Source organism: Leuciscus leuciscus, assembly GCF_965113295.1.
Source record: "Leuciscus leuciscus genome assembly, chromosome: 7".
Classification (NCBI taxonomy): domain Eukaryota; kingdom Metazoa; phylum Chordata; class Actinopteri; order Cypriniformes; family Leuciscidae; genus Leuciscus; species Leuciscus leuciscus.
Genome location: NC_138731.1, coordinates 43,382,736 through 43,400,909, shown reverse-complemented (window position 1 = coordinate 43,400,909; position 18,174 = coordinate 43,382,736). Strand labels below are relative to the sequence as shown.

Below are 18,174 nucleotides of genomic sequence, written 5' to 3'. Positions count from 1 at the left end.
CGGTTCTAAAGGGTTAAAGAGCTTGAGCATTAAAGCATCAGAACACAACAAAACTGCACCATGTTCTTAGACAGATCAATATCGTCCGCTGGTGTGGACGCTAATATACTTATCGTTATCTTTATAGTTCTTGTTCTTGGTGTGAACGTGCCTTTAGGAACTTCTTGGAGTTAATCTAAAAACAATTCTTAACTTGGTTCTGAAGAATGTTTTCCTGCATCCCTCCCCTGAACGTCTCCGTGTGTTTGACACTTGCTGTCGTGTTGTCCCTCAGGGGTGTGTGCACACAGGCCCCGTGTTACTGCATCATCATGGAGTATTGTGCTCAAGGGCAGCTGTACGAGGTTCTCAGGGCCGGTCGTAAGATCTCTCCGCGACTGCTGGTGGACTGGGCTTCAGGGATCGCCAGTGGCATGAACTACCTGCACCTCCACAAGATCATCCACAGAGACCTCAAGTCACCAAAGTGAGCTTCTACATCCTCAGCGCAATAAAGGACCATTAATCAGAGTGTTGTCAATACCAACTTTTCAGTATTTGGACAATTTCACAGTTCTCCATACCAGTTTGGTACCATAACAAAAACTATTGAATTGATTTAACTATTTACCTATTTTATTTAACCCTTTGAAAATAAAAATATGACATCAATTAAATTAGTTCATTATTAATGCTGATAATAATAAGTATACACTACCATTCAAAAGTTTGGAATAATTATAAATATTTTTGAAAGAAGGCTGCAATTTATTTGATGGAAAATGCAATAACAACAGTGAATTATTATTACAATTTAAAATAGCTGGTTTCTATGTAATATTTTTAAATGGAATTTATTCATGTTATGTAAAGCTGAATTTTCAGCATCATTTCTCCAGTCTTCAGTGTCACATGATCCCTCAGAAATGAAATATATACAAATAGAAAGATTATTTTCAATTGTAATAATATTGCACAATATTGCCGCTTTTACTTTATTTTTGAACAAATAAATTCAGCCTTGGTTGTATTAAGTATTTTTAAGTTAAATAACATTACTTTGAAAAGGTCAAGTGAAAAGTTAGTAAAAAGAACAAAGTATAAAGAAACAAATTACACACAGTTTGCATTTACACTCCAAAACTTAATGCACAGATATAGTTTGTAAAATCTTTGTCCCATCTGTCGATATTATCACAATGTCAATCATTCCACATTTAAATGGGTTTGTCACTGGTTTACACAGAACACTTTTTAGTTTTTAAAAACTTTATTACCAAAGCAAGTTCAGACTCTTTCTTTATAATGAATTGACTCTCAAATCAGTCTCAGACTCGTTAGTTACTGGTTTGATTCTGCTAAAGTACTAAAAGAGTTGTTAATAAAACCATTAAGAAATATGATTTGTTGAAATTATAACCATAAGAACTGTTGAATTTGTAATGATTCCCATCCATGGATTTAAAGTGTGTGTCTGCAACATGTTCCACCTGATCTCTGAGAGTGTGTTTTCTCTTGCAGTGTGCTAGTCACTCAAAATGACGGCGTGAAGATCTCAGACTTTGGAACATCTAAAGAGCTCAGTGACAAGAGTACGAAGATGTCCTTTGCGGGTACGGTAGCCTGGATGGCCCCCGAAGTGATCCGGAATGAACCGGTGTCGGAGAAAGTAGACATCTGGTGAGTGGGAACTAATGCAGTGACATTCACACATGTTTGAGTGTGATTTAAGAGTCTTGTATGCTGCATATACTGTAGAGCTGCACGATTAATTGCTAAAAGATCACGTTCTCCATTCAAACACCCACGCAATCTTATTCCTAAATGACAGCGATTCGCATGTGTCTATTAAACCTTTATCATGTATAGATATGAACATCACAGTAGGCCTGTTGTTATTTCTGTGTTACAACAATTTAGATTATCACAGAAGTACTGGAATAAAAGTTTATCATTTGGATATAATACGGATATAAACACTGATGACTACGGTAGAGATCAAAATACAGTAAATCACCTTTTGAAAGTAACTTGCCGCTTCAAATAATGATTGTATCAATTACATCGTTACACCAGTAGGTGGCGACAGGTGACTGTGAAAAAATGTATTTGTCATTGAGTCATTCAAGAGATTCGTTCAAAAACACTGATTCATCCAGTAATAAAACAAGTGAGATCTTTATGAGTGAGTCATTCAAGTGAATTAAATATTTTAAAATAGACTGCGGCAATTAACATTTTGTCAGAACCTCTAGTAAATTACTTAGTTGTCTGTTCAGACTCGTGGGAATATAGTGATCTCTATTTGAAACAAAAAAAAATATTATTTTCTCATTTATCCAGAATCATGCTCTAGTACATTGAAATGAAAATTGAACATGAAATTAATACTTTTATTCAGCAAGGATGCATTTAATTGATCAAAAGTGACAGTAAAGACATTTATAATGTTACAAAGGATTCTATTTAAAATAAATGCTGTTATTTTCTTATATTCAGAATAATTTTTTTTTTTTAAATAATCAAGATTTCCATAAAAATATGAAGCAGTTCGACTGTTTTCAACATTGATTACAAGAAATGTTTCCTGAGCAGCAAATAATCATATAAGAATGATTTCTGAAGGATCATGTGACACTGAAGACTGGAGTAATGATGCTGAAAATTCAGCTTTGATCACAGAAATTAAATACATGTTACTATATATTCACATAGAAAACAGTTATTTGAAATCGTAATAATATTTCACAACTTTACTGTATAATTGATCAAATAAATGCAGTCTTGGTGAGCAGAAGAGACTTAAGTTGTTCCCGACCCCAGACTTTGGAGCAGTAGAGTACGCTGTACCTGTGTGTTGGCAGGTCGTTTGGTGTGGTGTTATGGGAGCTGCTGACCGGTGAGATCCCCTATAAAGACGTGGACTCCTCCGCCATCATCTGGGGTGTGGGGAGTAACAGCCTCCATCTGCCTGTGCCGTCCACCTGTCCCGACGGATTCAAGATCCTTATGAAACAGACCTGGTGAGACTCCACATCATCTGCAGAAAATACATCCCTTCATCTCTGCGGATGCTGCATTTATAATGGAAAACTTTATGCTATTGTTTATGGAATATGAAGGGTTACACCTTTATTATTTAAGGTGTCATTGTTACAGTGTAATTATATATTTAAGTACTGAGTAATATTAAGCAACTACATGCACTTACTATAGGGTTAGGGGTAGGATTAGGGTTTGATTGAGGGTTAGTTGCATGTAATTATGCATAATTTACTCTTATTACTATGATAAGTACATGTAAGATATGTAACAAGGACACTGTAAAATAAAGTGTGACCAAATTAAGCTACAAATATGAAAGACAAAGTACAAGAAATATTTATTTGAGTGAAATCAATTGTTTATATACTATGTAAGAAGAAAGATTATGAAGTGAAACTAGAGAAGCTGTGTAGAAAATCAATTATAAAACTAGATTTAATTTTTTTTTTAAAGTTTGAAGTAGTTGAAAACTCTTGAAGTCTGAAGTAGATTTAAAGATTTTAAAGGCAAATCAGTCTGGGTGTTTGATAGATTGTTCTGGATTTGCTGTGATTGACCAATCAGAACCATGTATTTGCGAGTGTTCTGTAAAACATGGTTTCATTGGTTGTCTGAGATGGTGTTGTTGGTGTTCCTGCAGGCAAGGCAAACCCAGAAACCGTCCGTCCTTCAGGCAGATCCTTCTCCATCTAGACATCGCCTCCGCTGATCTGCTCGGGACGCCACAGGAGACATACTTCAAATCTCAGGTGAGGAAATCGTGATGTCTACATACATCATGATCCAGAGGGATCACTCCAGTCTTCAGTAATTGAGAAGGACAAAACAAACACTTATCCAACTGTTTCTTAATTCTCTAATTGTTCTATGATTCAGAACTAAATGTGCAAATTGGTTGCAACGACAAACATGCAGCGTGAAAATGGTTGTGATTCACTCTCGAGTCTTTGTAATGAATCAGTCAAAAATGTCTCAGACCCACGAGTTTCTGGTTTGATTCTTCTACTCAAAGTACTAAAGAGTTATTAAAACCATCAAAGAACCAATTTTTATGATTGATTCCCTTCCATAGAGTAAATGTGTGTGTCTGTGACCAATGTTATTTTAGTATTATTTATATACTGTTATAGTATTTATTGTTTGGAATCTATATTTTCTGTTTTCAATTCATTTTAGTTTAATACAGTATTATGTGCTTTTGTCATTTTTATTAGTTTTCATTTTTCAAATAATATTATTTAGCTTTAATTTATTTCTATTTCAGTTTTAGTGTTTTTACTTCCGACTCATTTTATTTCAGTTAGTTGCCAAGTCAGAATTTCGCTTTTTTTATTTATTTTTTTATTCATCTAATATTTATATTTTATTTTAGCCTTATTTCAATGACTGAAAATGATTTTGAATGTTTTAGTTAACAAAATAACACTGTCTGTGACAGGCGAACTGGAGAGAAGAGGTGAAGAAGCATTTCGAGAAGATCAAGAGTGAAGGAACCTGCATCCATCGCCTCGACGAGGAGCTCATCCGACGCAGAAGAGACGAGCTGCGGTGAGAGAGAGAGCACTAACACCTCATGCTGTTCAGAGGTGGACAGTAACACAGTACATTTACTTGAGTACTGTACTGAAGTGCACTTTACTTGAGTATTCTTTTTTCTGAAACTTGTTACTTTAACTTCACTACATTTGAAAGACAAATATCATACTTTTTACAAGCTCCTTGAGTAGAAAGTAGTGACATCAGTCAGGGGTTTGCATTGTGGTTGGAAATGAAAGTCGGGTTGACGTCAGATTGATGTCAGAAACCTGCGACGTAACATCCATGCGTGCGTGCGTGCGCGTGTGTGTCTCTCTCCAATCCTCACTGTCGTCTCTGTCTTTCAGACATGCTCTGGACATCCGAGAGCATTATGAGAGGAAACTGGAGCGGGCCAATAATCTGTACATGGAGCTCAGCGCTATCATGCTCCAGCTGGAGGTGCGAGAGAAAGAGCTGCTCAAGTGAGTCCTCAAACTTCTCTTGTTCGGTCAGAGGAAGCATCATTTCAAACAATTATTCCTCACTGTAAAAATCTGCTTCAAATCATCAAGGCATGTTTTCACTAAGTGAACACAAGGAACTATCATATTTATTCATTTTTATGCACCAATTTAACAATACACAGTCATAAACACCAATATTTACCGATTGACTAAAAAAACGTTAATGCAGGAAAAATTATGATTTAAACAAATCTCTGAAATGAATCATTTTTAATTGATTCTTTGAACTAATTCGCAGTACCTCACAGTAAGAATCTGGTTCAAATCATCAAGGCATATTTTTACTATGTGAACACAAGGAACTATCATATTTATTCATTTTTATGCACTAACAATACACTGTCATAAACACCAATATTTACCTATTGACAAAAAAAAAGTTAATGCATGAAAAATTATGATTTAAATGAATCTCGGAATTGAATCATTTTGAATTGATTCTTTGAACTGATTCGCAGTAATGAATCAAGCTCGAATGCATTTTTTATGACTGAAGTTTAAACATCTTAAAATGTTCATGAAACAAGGATCAAGAAACTAGTTGCCATAATCTTATACATGAATCTGGTTATTCAATTTGTGTTTTTTTTTATCTAGTGATTGCTAGAATTACTTTTGCTAGTCTAATCAAAAAATGCATCCAGTAAGAGATGTTAAAAATCACTGCTGATATTACTTTTAGTTCATTCATCACACTGGAAATGGAAGGCTGTCTCTCTCTCTCTCTCTCTCTCTCTCTCTCTCTCTCTCTCTCTCTCTCTCTCTCTCTCTCTCTGGTTTCTCCGTTTATTGGCATGAAATTACTCAAGAGAGGCTGTAATGATTCTGAACTCTAACCCCGTATGTGCCTGAACGCTGAAACTGTAATTAAATCTAATCTGCTTAAACCTCGACCCGGCTCGTGCAGTTCATGCCAGAATTTCCGTGACCCACATTTCCACTGAACGAGCACACAATGATCATTCAGTGAAATCCTCTACCACAAACCTGAACGTTTCCCTTGTGTTCTGCAGGAGGGAGCAGGCGGTGGAGAAGCAGCACCCCGGCACGTACAAGCGCCACCTGGTCCGGCCCATGGTGCGACCCAACGCTGTCGAGAAGCTCATCAAGAAAAAGAGTAGCATGAACCACAAGCCTGGGACACAGCCGCCCAAGAGGTGACGACCCCTGAACACACGGCCTTATGTGCTTTATATCAGATTAGCTAACGATACCATAAAGTGGGGTTCACGACCCCTGGGGGTTCATGAGGGAACTGTAGGGGGTTCCTGAGTTGATGAAAAGCAAATAATCAATTAAAAATGTATTTAATACAGTAAATGAAACAATTAAATAATAATTAAATAATATAATATAATATATAGATAATAAAAATAATTATTTAAAAATATATATATATAAAAAAATTAGGGCTGTCAAAAGATTAATCGCGATTAATCGCATCCATACAGCGTATATATAAATTTGTATATATAAATACACACACATGCATGTATATATTTAAGAAATATTTGCATACATATACTGTATATATTTATATATAATTTATATTATATATAAATATAATTTTTTTATATATAAATTACACATTTTTCTTAAATATATACAAGCATGTGTGTGTATATACAAATTTAATTATACACAGTACACACACATATATTATTTAAACACAAACTTTTATTTTGGATGCGATTAATCGCGATTAATCTTTTGACAGCCCTAAAAAAAAAAAATAATAATAATAAAAATAAAAAAATCTTTTAAAATGAAAACGTTATTAAAATACATTAATTTATTAAAAATAATATCAGTAATAATATATTTAAAAAAATAATAATATATAAATGAAACATGTTTATGAAAAGTGAATAATTTATAAAGAAAATAAAAAAAATTAAAACAATCATTAAAATAATGTTTTTATAAAAAATATAAATAATAATCTTAAAATAAAAAAAGCTCATAATTAATAAAAAAATAAATTAATCATTGTTTTTAAAAAAGCATCATAAAAAATGTAATTGTCAAAATAAAAAAATTATAATTTAATATCATGTGTACATTACCCAACATTAGACAACTGTAAACATGCAAATGTGTTTTAATTAAAATGAATAATGATAACAATTATTTCAAAATTAAAGCAATTAATATAAAAAACAAAGTGCTACATATACAAATAAATGATCTCATTTGATTATTTTCTTTTTTTAATTTGTGATACTTTTCCGTGAATATGCAAACATGGTTGGATAATTTGTAGTTAAAGTCAGCCATACTGTGCCAAATGAAATAGTATCAGTCATGAATTCTCCATAAGCTCATTAACCTCGTGCATGTGATCTCCTGCAGACCGGATCTCCTGCGCTCCGATGGCATTCCCAGCGTCGAGCCTCTTCCGGCTCCGTCACCACTGTCAGGAAGCCCAAAAGTGTCCACCCCGCCTGGGAAGACCCGGTACCGCAGTAAACCCCGGCACCGGAGAGCCAACAGCAAAGGCAGCCACAATGATTTCCTAGGTTCGCTAAAGCCCAACAACTCAGTCCCTTCAGAAGAACAGCAACCCCTACAAGAGCAAAGTTACCATCATCATCATCATCATCATCCTCCACCCGAGGGTCCGCTCATCCCGGTCCAGAACCGTGCGATCGCAGTGGCAACGTGTGCCAATAACCTGCGCTACTTCGGCCCAGCTGCTGCTCTCCGAAGCCCACAGACGGATCATCTCCAGCGGAGGCTTTCCGGATCCAGTCCGGATCTCATTTCCACCGCGGTCGATGCGGATTCCCGGCACCGCAGATCCTCCATCCCTCCGTTCGTGGGCTCCGGGCCCGAGCCACTTTGCCCCTGCTGTCAGGCTCATCCGTTCCCCGGCTGCACTCACTGCCAGGAGACGCCGTCCGCTCCCAGTCACCCACAACTCCCACATTACTCTCTGCTGAGCACCAGTGAGGGGACGCCACACGCTAACAAGAACACGCTGGAGGGGGAAGCTCAGGGAACGGGAGAGAAGCCGGAGCAGGGAAGCTCACTGCACACGCTCAGACCTCTCAGAAAGGTACGTGACATTCACACTGTGTCCTAACTACACGCGACGCCACGCGATAAAAGGTTATTCTCCATGTTACTCAGAGTGTTTGTCCTATCCAGCCGCGACGGCGACACGCGACGATTCTATTTTAGAAACTCTATTTTTTCTGCGACGTCGCGCTGGAACAACAAACACAAAGTGTGGCGATGATAATCTCAGGTGCTGTTTATGTGCTTTATTTAATGTTAAAAGCGTGTAATGTGACTTTGAATATCATTTAGTGCTCCAGCTTTGTAGCTGTAAAAGCAACAATGGATAATTCACCTCAGATCTTGAAATTAAACAAATGGAAACAAGAACGTTCAAACTGTGAACAAACAAGTGTATTATTTGACAAAGATTGTTTTAGTAACTCAGCCTATGTATTTTAATAATGTTTAAATGGTGTAATATTTGTGAATTTGATTATGTAGCGACTTATCCATTTTCTTGTGAGTGCCGTCAAGATTACTCTCTGGTGCCGTGCACTCGCCTCGAGACTCCGCCCACACGCTGTTCTGATTGGCTGACTCCGCCCACTCGATGTTCTGATTGGCTGACTCCGCCCACTCGCTGTTCTGATTGGCTGTAGGTTTTGATTGACTTTGACACATCTCGCAGTCGCGTCGCATCTAGTGTGGACAGACACATTATTTGTCGCTGGGATCTTATGGCATCGCGTCTGGGGTTAGGGCCTGTTCACACCTGGTCACTTCATGTGTTTTTACTGATCGGATAGCTCTCTGATTTATCAAAACGATTCCATTCCTCAAAGAATCCTGAAAACAACGAATGGTTTCCATAAAAATATGAAGCAGCAGAAACTGTTTTCAACACTGATGATAATCAGAAATGTTTCTTGATCATCAAATCATCATATTAGAATGATTTCTGAAGGATCATGTGACACTGAAGACTGGAGTAATGATGCTGAAAATCACAGAAATAAATTACACTTTAATATATATTCACATAGAAAACTGTAATAATAAATTGTAATAATATTTCACTATTTGTACTGTATATTTGACTGAATAAATGCAGCCTTGGTGAGCAGAAGAGACTTCTTTCAAAAACATTTAAAAATCGTAATTATTCCAAACTTTTGACTGGTAGTGTAAATCATATTCGTTAGTTCTTAAATTGTTTTCTTAAATAAAACTTTCTTTATTTAAATCATTCTAAAATGCATATTTTCTGCTCCAGAAACATTTCTGATTATTATCCATGTTAAAAACTTTCATGATATTTTTGTGGAAAAAATATTTGTATTCAATATAATCAGACAGATATGATAGGGATGTGAAACTGTACTGTATCTGGTCGTGTGTGTGTATTCGTGCTGGATTTAACACCTGCTCTTCTGCATGTGTCCGTCAGGCGGGAGACGAGTCGTCTGAGGAAGAGGAGGGAGAGGTTGACAGTGAGGTGGATTTTCCACGCAGACAACGGTGAGTCTGCTCTGATGTGTCAAATCTGTGTGTGTCTGAAGCCATTAGCCTGTAGAATGTCAGGATTCATCAAGTTTATATGTCACGTAAAGGCAAGAAACATTGCTTTTTCTTGCACTGGTGAATTTTGAGATTTTGGGCCTATTAGCTTTTCATAACATGCCGTTTCAAACTAATGGAACGGAAACATCCGAAATACACTTTTAATCGTTTATTTTATTACACATTAGATATTTGCATCTTTAGACTTCAATTATAATCCATCTCTTTAAAGCTGGTGAGTTTTAGTCAGAAATGTCATTATTTCATTCTTTATTTAAACAGGTTAAAATCTCTTTTACGAGAGTGACCTGGCCAAGCTAATAACATGAACACACAAATACACATCAAAACAGAAAAACACAATCAAGAATCACAACAGCAATTTACCAAAGGATTAAACACACAATCTGTTAAAAGCAACTTAAACTCGTTTAACATGGTCAGCTTTAACATGTTGTGTACATTATTCCGAGCAGAAGTAGTATCATATTTAAAGCTTTTTTTTCCCCTAGCTGGAACTTTAAGATATTACAAATCATTAAAGCGAAGATTGTAGCAAACGTGTGTTAGAAACGCAGAGAGACAAATTCGATGGAATTAGACCACAAACAGACTTATAAATAAAACAAAACCAATTAAAACTTCTTAGAGTATACAAAGATGGCAACTCGGCTTTATCATATAAAGTGCAATGATGTGCTTGATAACTATAACTAGTGATGAAACATAAATCTCCACTTCAGCAGCTTTACATACATTTACATTTAGTCATTGTGTCCAAAGTGACTTACAAATGAGGACTAAACCGAGCGAGTCATCATGAAGATCCAAAAACAACACAAGTGCTCAACAGATCCTCTAACAGACATTCTACTGACTATAAATAACTTGGAAACTACAAGTCAACTTATTCTCCTAACCCGAACCCTAACCCCTAACCATAACCTAACAGTCTACTGACTACAGTCTGCTAATACTCTAATGAGAGTTAGTTGACATGAAGTTGCAAAGTTACTTCTATGTCTAAAGTGGACTATTCGAAATAACGTGTAACCAAATGTTGTCTCCTTCCAGGCCTCATCGCTGTATGAGCAGCTTTAAGTCGTACTCCACCTTCAGCTCGGAGAACCTGTCGGTGTCTGACGGAGAGGAGGGCAACACCAGTGACCATTCCCACAGCGGGCCGCTGGATCCGCTCAGCGCCAGTCAAGAGGAGCATCTGGACGAGCTGCTGTCACACACTCCCGAGATCCCCATCGACATCTCCACGCAGTCCGACGGCCTGTCGGATAAAGAGTGCGCCGTACGCCGGGTCAAGACTCAGATCTCTCTGGGAAAACTGTGTGCGGATGAGCACAGCTACGAGGTAAACTCGTCCACGTCAATACAACAGTTCGTTTCAAATCAGGGAGCTGCTGCTAGGCTAATCATTCATTCAGAAAAATGTCAAATTAGAAAGAATAAAACATTACAATTTGAAAAGTTAAAAGCACTTTCTAAAAAGTTTTTAAATAAAACAATCCGAATAAAACCATTACTAAAAATATGTAATGTTTGAAAAAAAAATATAATATTTTTTTTTATAATACAAACCATTTAAATAAAACAATCACTGAAAAATATGCAACATTGGAAATAATTAAAATAAAAAGAATGTTTAAATAAATGCAAAAATAAAAAATAATAATAAAAAAAACCAGTTTTAAATACAAAAAAACTATTTGTTTTTAATAAAACAAAATAAAATGCTTACTAAAAAGATATTTTATTTGAACAAATGTAAATAAACGCATAATTTTAAAATGAAAACAAACAAAATAAAACAATTAATAAAAAAATATTTGTAATAAAAAAAATCTAAATATAACATATATAATATTTAAAATAAATTGATATTAGAATAAATACTTAATTTAAAATAAAAACAATCAAAATTAAACACTTAGTAAAAAGATATATATATATTAATTAAATTGATATTAGAATAAATACATAAATAAAAACAATCAACATAAAACTATTACTAAAAATGTGAAATAAGGTCAAATAAATACATTTTGAAATTAAAAACAATCAAAGTAAACTTAAATATTTTATTTGTTTACCTGCATATCATGTGACCATTAACCATTATTAGAGAACTGTGAACATCCAAATGAGTAGTTAGATTATTAAAATATTAACTCAGAGGTATAAAATATTTTAGGTCAAAGATGTTCCACTGACAAAAAAGTTCCCTGGTTTAAATGAACCAACTCAAACAAACAATCTTTGCTAATCTGAACACACAATCATAATTACAATTTCATAACTGAACATTTCCAGAGGACAATATTCTGAAGACTAATCGTTAGTGTTTTTGACGAGATCATAGCGTGGCGAATCAGTCGTTGAGCAGTTCAGTGTTTGAATCCCTGACTATAAAATTGTAGTAAATGTGAACTCTTTCTTTCTCTCTTCGCTCAGAATCCGCTGCATTTCGGTGATTCCGACTGTGATACTTCGGATGCTGAATGTTCCGACGCCACCATCAGGAACAAGCCACCCTGCGCTCCCTCTTCCTGGTGAACCCTCAGAGGAAACCACGGCAATAATCCACGCCTGCTGTAAACAGCCATGACCCTTAGCCCATTCATCCAGTCCTTCCCATAATCCACCTCTCTCTCTCTCTCTCTCTGAGCATCTCAGGCAGATTCCTCTGAAGTGATAATGTAGCTAGAGTAACACGCATCATTTATTTTATTACGAGCTGGAGGAAATGCAAAACAAAATCAGGAACTGGAATTCCAATATCAACAAAAAACAAAGAAAAAGAGCATAAATTCAGAGTATTAGCGCTGGAGTGTTCAAAACAAAACAAGGCACCTCAATACCAGGTTAGCTAGTTAGTTAGTTAGTTAGTTAGTTAGCTAGGTTAAGATGATTGTGGTCTGCAAGAATGTGTGTATATATGTCCGTAGGTACGTGAACGAAAGTGTTAAGTGTGTAGCTTGAGGATCCATTCCATGACGGGACCACAGACACATGGGACGTCAAAAAAATGAGACGCGTCCCTCTGGGAACCTGCTACTTCCTGAGTTTACAGAAGTGACGCCCTTCAGGGTAACTTTAATTTGAGCACCAGCAGGAACAATGTCTTTCTTTTGTTTGTTTTTTTTGCCCTTTTGACTTCCAAGATCTATGGATGAATCCCAGCATGCCTGCTTGGTCGGCATTTGATCAGCCAATCAGACGACTGCTTCTGCTGCTCGCCTCTACGGACAAAACGGAAGTAAAAAAAAACAACAACAACTGCTCAACTGGAACAACGTCTTTAATGATCAAATCAGTGTTTAAAGGAACCCGGAGCAGCTTTTTCCTCATCTCAGGACTGTTGTTTGAAGAGACGCTGTGGACGGCCAGGTGAGAGCAGGACGCCTGCCGTGTGCGAAAGTGTGACTTCATCCCTAAAGAGTTTCTTTTTTTCCCGTCATCTTTAACTTTGACGTGAAAACCAACGATGTAGATGTTCTGGAGATGCAGTGTCCCTTTAGATCGAGTTAAAGGGATCTTTTACCCCCCAAAAATAACACTATAATTCATGTCATTTCAAACCTGTTTGACTCTTGTTCTTTCAGACAAGTATCACACACTCTTGAAAATAATAGGGTTTTTTTTTTGGCATTGATGGTTCCGTTAACAACATTTGGAACCTTTCCGTTCCACTAAAGGTTCTTTATTGTGAAAAATGGTTCTTCACACTAAGAAAAAATAATAATTCTTTTAAAGTGCCCCTATTATGCTATATGTCTCCTGTTTACATTCATCCTTGATCAAAAAACACTAGTTTTCTCATTTCTCGAAGAGTCTGAAAACAGTTAGTTTGAAGATTCGGTCTCTCTAAACTCCTCCTTCCTGAGAGCTACTCTGCTCTGATTGGTCAGATGACCCAGTCTGTTGTGATTGGTCTACTCTGCTCTGATTGGTCAGATGACCCAGTCTGTTGTGATTGGTCGACCGCCTATAGCGTGTGTTGAAAACGAAAAGTCTATTATCATATCTTAATTTCAGTTCGGGATCTTCTTCAGCGTTTGATGCACGGTGATACGAACTGTAATGATGGTGTCGGTTTTTCCGTCAAAGTGTGAAAACAGCGTCTTCTTGAACAACACGAACCAAACTCTTCCAGTCTCAGTTACAACTACAGCGTTCGAGGAGCAAAGTAGACGTCGTTCGCGGGCAGCCAATGAAGAACATAGACGGGCATTATGCAAATGTGGTACACCGTGTCCAAACCAGATGCTATACGATTAGATTCCAGCGACAAATAATTTGTGTGTCCACTCTAGACGCGACTGCGACTACCCACAGCCAATCAGAACAGCGTGTGGGCGGAGTCAGCCAATCAGAACAGCGTGTGGGCAGAGTCTCGCGGAGTCTTGTTGTTCCAGCGCGACGTCGCAGAAAAATAGAAACCGTTTCTAAAATGTCGCCGTCACGGCTGGATAGGACAAACACTCTGAGTAACATGGAAAATAACCTTTTATCGCGCGTCGCGTCATGTGTCGTTAGGACACGGTGTTACATTTTATGTAGGTTTGTAACATGAAGTGAGACTGGAATTACAGACTCAGCAGTTCAGAATCGATTCGTTGTATTCGGACAACTCTATTTATCTGTACTTTGATCTTCAAAACTTTGCAGACCTTTTACATTCACAAACATCTATATTACACACTTCATGAAGGGTAATAATAGGCATTATAGGGGCACTTTACTCACTGAAAGGTTCTTTTGGGAACCAAAAATGGTGCAAAAAAAAAAAACATTTTAGAACCTTTATTATAAAGAGTGTAAAGTTTGTTGCAAGAACATCATCATACAGGTTTGTAACAACATAAGGGTGAATAAATGATGACAGAATTATAATTTTTGGTTAAAAGATCCCTCTATAGCGTCTTTAATAATGTGTATGGTGTGTTTGTGCTGGTGTTTGTGTGTGTGTGTGTGTGTGTGTAGTGTGCCGTGGATGGAGATCAGTGTGTGTCAGCAATAACGTCTCAGGCCGGAGAGAACGGTTCGCTCAGGATGACTGTCTAGCGGGCTCTGGACAGATCGAGAGTAGCGAGGTGACGTGGAGATAAACTGCTTTGTAAAAGACCTCTATTTTTTCAGATATGAGTTCATTATTTTTACACCGTGAGTTTTTTTCAGTGAAAAAAAAAAACCTAAAATAGGAAAAGGAAAGGAAGAAGAAATGGGAAAATCCCCGTGCTTTTTGCTGGTTTAATGCTCAGGTTCAATGCTTTATAGTGCTAACGAGTCTCCTCTAGGGAAAAGCGGTTCATGTGTGTGTCGTGCTCGTGTTCGGACACAACGTTTGCAAATGACCACTGCATTCATATCCAATCATTTCTCTGAACAAACCTGGATCAAACTGCAGTGTGAACGTGATGGTCTGTGTGTGTCTCAAAGTAAATTCTCCCTCGCAAATATCTTATTTTTCATTCCCCTTATGAAAAGGGGGACACTGCATCTCTCCAGCATGTCTAGATATTATTGTTGCATTCATATTTACCCTGTGTTTAGATATAGACGACGTTATAGTACCTAGTTAAAAAGCCTCGTTCATCATCAGTAAATGCAGCCGGATCCTCCAGATGTGTTGCTGAAACTGCACACGGCATGTCAAATAAACTGTGAATGGTATTATTATTTTTCCTTTTTATCATCGTCTACTTGCAGCTTACTAAAACAGAGCCTCGCAAGATGTGATTCAGTAATAAAACTACAGTATCGTTGAGTACGCGAGGAAAGCTGCCAGTCTGCAGCACATGAACAAAGCAAAGGCCACTGGAAACAAACTTTAGGTCAACATGAAATCAAACTTCACCCTTTTTGCACGATTCATGCGCAGCATTTGTTTAAATTCTTTATTTTTAACCCATTCAGGTTCATAATGTCCATCATTCAGTCAGTTCCTGAAGGGACCCTTTTCTCTCTTAATATCAAATTTCACCTTGAAATATTAAAAGTAAATTGGGTTGTGAACTGTGTTTCATGTTGACTTCAAACTCTGGGCCAATTTCCCAATGTCATTGGGTGGAAAATATCAGCCATTATTACTGTACTTTTTTTTTCATTTTTTTTTTTTTTGTCATTTCTGTTCAGTTTGATGGTAATGTGCTAAAAACGCAAGATTTCTTTAGACGAAGTGAATTTTATTTTATTTGAACATGTTCTGATCGTAATGAAGGCGAGTCGAACACACACACCGACCTCATTGTTTCCGTTTGTGTGTTTCTCTAAAGATCAGGCCTGCGTTTTTAGTCAGTGATGTATGAAGTATGATGATTTATGAAGTCTTTCCGGCCATGGCGCCATCACAAATCCTGTAAAATATGATTTTAATTTAATTTAATTTAAAAATGTCTGTCTTTTTATTTGTAGCTGGTCTACATGATCATTTAACTTAATTTATTTTGATGCGCTAGTAAGATTTCTGTTCATTTTTGTGTTTTTCGTCTCATCTTCCTGTCTTCTGAAGTATTACTGACGAGGTGAGATGGCATCTTAAGGATATGAACATTTTGGTTATTATTTTCTCCACCTGTATGCTGTTATTATTTTTATATGGAAAATGGGGGAGGGGGGGATATCTGTGCATTTATTACATCTAGACACTTCAAATTTCATTCTCATAGGCAAGAGATGATTGGCTCACATTTAATCATTGTATTAAAATTACATAATACATTAAATTAATAAAGATTACATTTTCTGGTTGCGTCACACAGTTCAGTTCGGCTGTCTAAACTGTACGCTTCTCTATTCTAAATCCTGCCATCTCTGTCTTATCACATTAACCATATGTGACCCTGGACCACAAAACCAGTCACATGGGTCAAATTGAGATTTATACATCATCTGAACGCTGAATAAATAAGCTTTCCATTGATGTATGGTTTGTTAGGATAGGACAATATTTAGCCGAGATACAACTATTGAAAATCTGGAATCTGAGGGTGCAAAAAAAAGGAAACATTGAGAAAATCTCCTTTAAAGTTGTTCATTTATGTTCGCGATTGTGCTGCATTCACTCACAACAATAAATGTTTTATATATTTACGGTAGGAAATTTACTAAATATCTTCATGGAACATGATCTTTACTTAATATCCTAATGATTTTTGGCATAAAAGAAAAATGGATAATTTTGACCCATACAATGTATTGTTGGCTATTGCCACAAATATACCCGTGCGACTCGAGACTGGTGACGTGATCCAGGGTCACATATTTAATTGCTTTGTCAACAACTACATATGCAGGTATTTACAAAATGAAGTATTTTTTGTGCAGAATGTCTTCAGCTCTGGGCTCATTTTCCTCCAGTTAGTTTCTTACTCATGTCTCACCCTTTTCTTATCTTGAATGATGTTATGATCGACCAATCCCGACGTTTTCCTGTAAAGCCTGTGTACAGTGTGACAGGAGTGACGTGTAAAATCAAGGCAGAGCGACTGCATGGAATAAACACTGATGTACTGTACTAAACTCTCCGGCTTCTCCTCATTCTGTGCATATCATCTGTAATGTTTGGTTGAACTGATACTCGTGTCGTGTCGCATCTCCTTCACAGCCGTAAATAAGGCCTAGTATTTCACTTACATGCGGATGAAGCAGAACTGAGTTTAAGGGCCAGATAACGTATCATTTAAAACAGAGTTGACTGTTCAAAGTTCACAAGTTTTATTGCATTTGCTAATTATATAGATCATTAGGTCTCTGGAGTATTACTGTACAACCAGTGAGAAAAACATCTAGGTTGCATTTCACCTAATTCACTTAATTGCATGAACTATTAATACATGTTAAGCTTTTTTTATAATACAAATTATAATAAACCCTCTGGACCACCAGTGACCAAAGCCTTGAAATGTAACTTTTTTTTTTTTTTTTTTTTTTTTTTTTTGGAAAAACAATGTAATTTTTTGTTCAATAATATTTTTGGATTATTTCGAATTTTTGGGGGGATTTTATGATACTATGCAATATTTATAAAAATAATTTAAAAAAATCCATTAGATGTCAATAAATGCTATATTTCACATTAAAATAGAGTGAAGGCCTTTTATTTAAAAAAATTGTTTTAAGTAAGAATAGTTCCATCTGGAGGCGTTAAAAAATAAAAACTTTTGGGTTCCCTTTGTTTTTTTTAGACATCATTTCTTCATTTTTTTAGGTTTTGCATTTAGATTTATTATTTAGACATTCCAAAAGACAATTTTTGTCAAGGTTTAGCTGCTTTTTTTTTTTTTTTTTTTTTTTGATAAGTATCAGGTTTTGCATTATGATTACAAACAAACATTAAATTTAGTTAGAAAGGGAACAAATGGACAGCATTTTTGTTAATCCGTATTTGATTATTAAAAAATCTAACAAAATAAGATAATTCTTCATTGCAGTGCACTTTATTCTGCACAGAAACTGGCTGAGTTTCAGTTTGTACCACCAAAAGATTCTCTGAAATTATTTCCCATTCATTTCCTCTGTCGGTCACTTT

At 36.3% G+C, this 18,174-nt stretch overlaps 1 protein-coding gene and 1 long non-coding RNA gene across 5 annotated transcripts in view; one reads left to right on the top strand and one right to left on the bottom strand.

Annotated features, from left to right (window-relative positions):
• map3k13 (mitogen-activated protein kinase kinase kinase 13) overlaps positions 1-13,571 on the top strand; it is a 57,895-nt gene extending 44,324 nt beyond the window's left edge. For all 4 annotated transcript variants that reach the window (XM_082174638.1, XM_082174639.1, XM_082174636.1 and 1 more), the window contains 11 exons: positions 275-466; positions 1,501-1,659; positions 2,844-3,002; positions 3,665-3,773; positions 4,463-4,572; positions 4,908-5,024; positions 6,080-6,223; positions 7,419-8,124; positions 9,517-9,587; positions 10,704-10,995; positions 12,096-13,571. In XM_082174638.1, coding sequence (XP_082030764.1) covers positions 275-466; positions 1,501-1,659; positions 2,844-3,002; positions 3,665-3,773; positions 4,463-4,572; positions 4,908-5,024; positions 6,080-6,223; positions 7,419-8,124; positions 9,517-9,587; positions 10,704-10,995; positions 12,096-12,197 — 2,161 coding nt within the window. In that variant the 3' untranslated portion in view covers positions 12,198-13,571. The remainder of the gene's footprint in view (positions 1-274; positions 467-1,500; positions 1,660-2,843; positions 3,003-3,664; positions 3,774-4,462; positions 4,573-4,907; positions 5,025-6,079; positions 6,224-7,418; positions 8,125-9,516; positions 9,588-10,703; positions 10,996-12,095) is intronic.
• On the bottom strand, positions 8,277-9,245 carry LOC309502448. The gene is made up of 2 exons (XR_014207290.1): positions 8,747-9,245; positions 8,277-8,666 (listed from the first exon to the last, which is right to left on the bottom strand). It is a non-coding gene; the product is annotated as an uncharacterized lncRNA (long non-coding RNA).
• Positions 13,572-18,174: the final 4,603 nt, after the last annotated feature.